Source organism: Arachis ipaensis, chromosome B01 (genome assembly GCF_000816755.2).
Source record: "Arachis ipaensis cultivar K30076 chromosome B01, Araip1.1, whole genome shotgun sequence".
NCBI lineage: Eukaryota > Viridiplantae > Streptophyta > Magnoliopsida > Fabales > Fabaceae > Arachis > Arachis ipaensis.
In genome coordinates this window covers 109,603,702-109,605,230 of record NC_029785.2, presented here as the reverse complement: position 1 = coordinate 109,605,230, position 1,529 = coordinate 109,603,702, and the positions used below count along the sequence as shown (strand labels likewise).

The 1,529-nt window shown below is 37.7% G+C and overlaps 1 protein-coding gene across 1 annotated transcript in view; it reads left to right on the top strand.

Moving 5' to 3' along the window:
• The window catches only part of LOC107610917, an 8,911-nt gene continuing 7,601 nt past the window's right edge, over positions 220–1,529 (top strand). Inside the window, exon 1 of the mRNA XM_016312899.2 lies at positions 220–439. Coding sequence (XP_016168385.1) covers positions 220–439 — 220 coding nt within the window. The remainder of the gene's footprint in view (positions 440–1,529) is intronic.

Sequence of the window (1,529 nt, the reverse complement as noted above, 5' to 3'; positions counted from 1 at the left end):
GGGAGACTGCTAGGTCCGATTCTCGTACCTGAGGTAATAAGAAAACTGATAACTTAATTCTTTACCACTTTAGACAATGCTGAAGGCTGGTATTCACTCATAATACATGGTCGAATAAAAAATTATGATCTGTTCTAGATAACCCTAAGTTATCTTAATAGAAGGTTTGGTGAGCATAATGATTAGGTAGGCCTTTATGGAAAGTAACCTCAGAGTGGGATGACTTGTGGGAGATGTGAAAGCCATAATCCGGTAAATCCGTGTCGAGATGGATTGGGACTTTACCATGGTTATAGAGGAGTTGGACACGTGTCCTGGAAACGTCCTAAGAAGGTCAACCGGAATACTACCAAGGGACAACAACAAAGTTGTGTGTTCACTAAAACAACGGGTGATACCGATAGATCTGACGGTTTGGGAATTGGTAAGCGAAAGATCGGTAACAAGGTGTTAAAAGTATGATTAAGTTGGTATGTATTTTTGGCTATCATAGATAGAAATCTAGTGAATGCCAGTCATGCTAAGTTGTGGTTGAGTACTTGAGGAAGTAAGTGATAGAGCTAGTACTAGACGAGAGATCAGAATAAAGCAGCAGAAACTTGCGGAAGTAGTAACACAAGATAGCTATGAATAGGAGTTGTAAAAGTTTACTATAATATCTTAAGTTTGAATATTAGAAGGGTTAAGCGGGTTACTGCAAGTAATGATCCCCAAATAGTTGGAATTGATTGCGGCTGCGAGCTTTGATGGTTCTAAAGCGGATGAGAAAATTATCATTGATGCATAATTGGATTTAGATGATGAGAGGGTGCAAGTTGTCATGTTTGAGAGATGAGTACTATGATGATTGGTCATAGTGACCTTGGATTTATATTGAGATTTATAATGGTTAGTTTTGAAAGACGAATGTGAAAACCATTAAATTGAAATGTTGATGCGGTACTGAGATTGGTTTTGGCGTTGAACGAATGAACGAGACCCTCGGAGATAGAAAAATCAGAGCGCGGCAATGGAAGCGCGCAGAGTAAAAGGACCTTGGAACTGTTATGCGTTGGATATAAAGGCAGACTATGCTCGCGTACTCGCAGTGATGGATGGAATTTTCGAGGGCAAAAATTTCTGTTAGGGGATAAAATGTAATACCCGGTCTAACGAAAATTAATTAAATAGTAAATTAAATAGGAGCGAATATGGTTGGAAGATTTGGCAATTGGAATTTGATCATTTAAATATGATATTTGGATTCAGTGAATTTTTTCGAGTCGGAAAACATAGTTTTCTGCGTAAAAACACGCAGTGAAATTTTGACCGGCAGTACCGACTGAGATCTGTCTGGTACTGCAGTTGAGAAAATTGATTATAAGTAAATAAGGTTAATCTGTTAGGGTAATACCCGGTCTAACGAAAATTAATTAAATAGTAAATTAAATAGGAGCGAATATGGTTGGAAGATTTGGCAATTGGAATTTGATCATTTAAATATGATATTTGGATTCAGTGAATTTTTTCGAGTCGGACGAGTCGGAAAA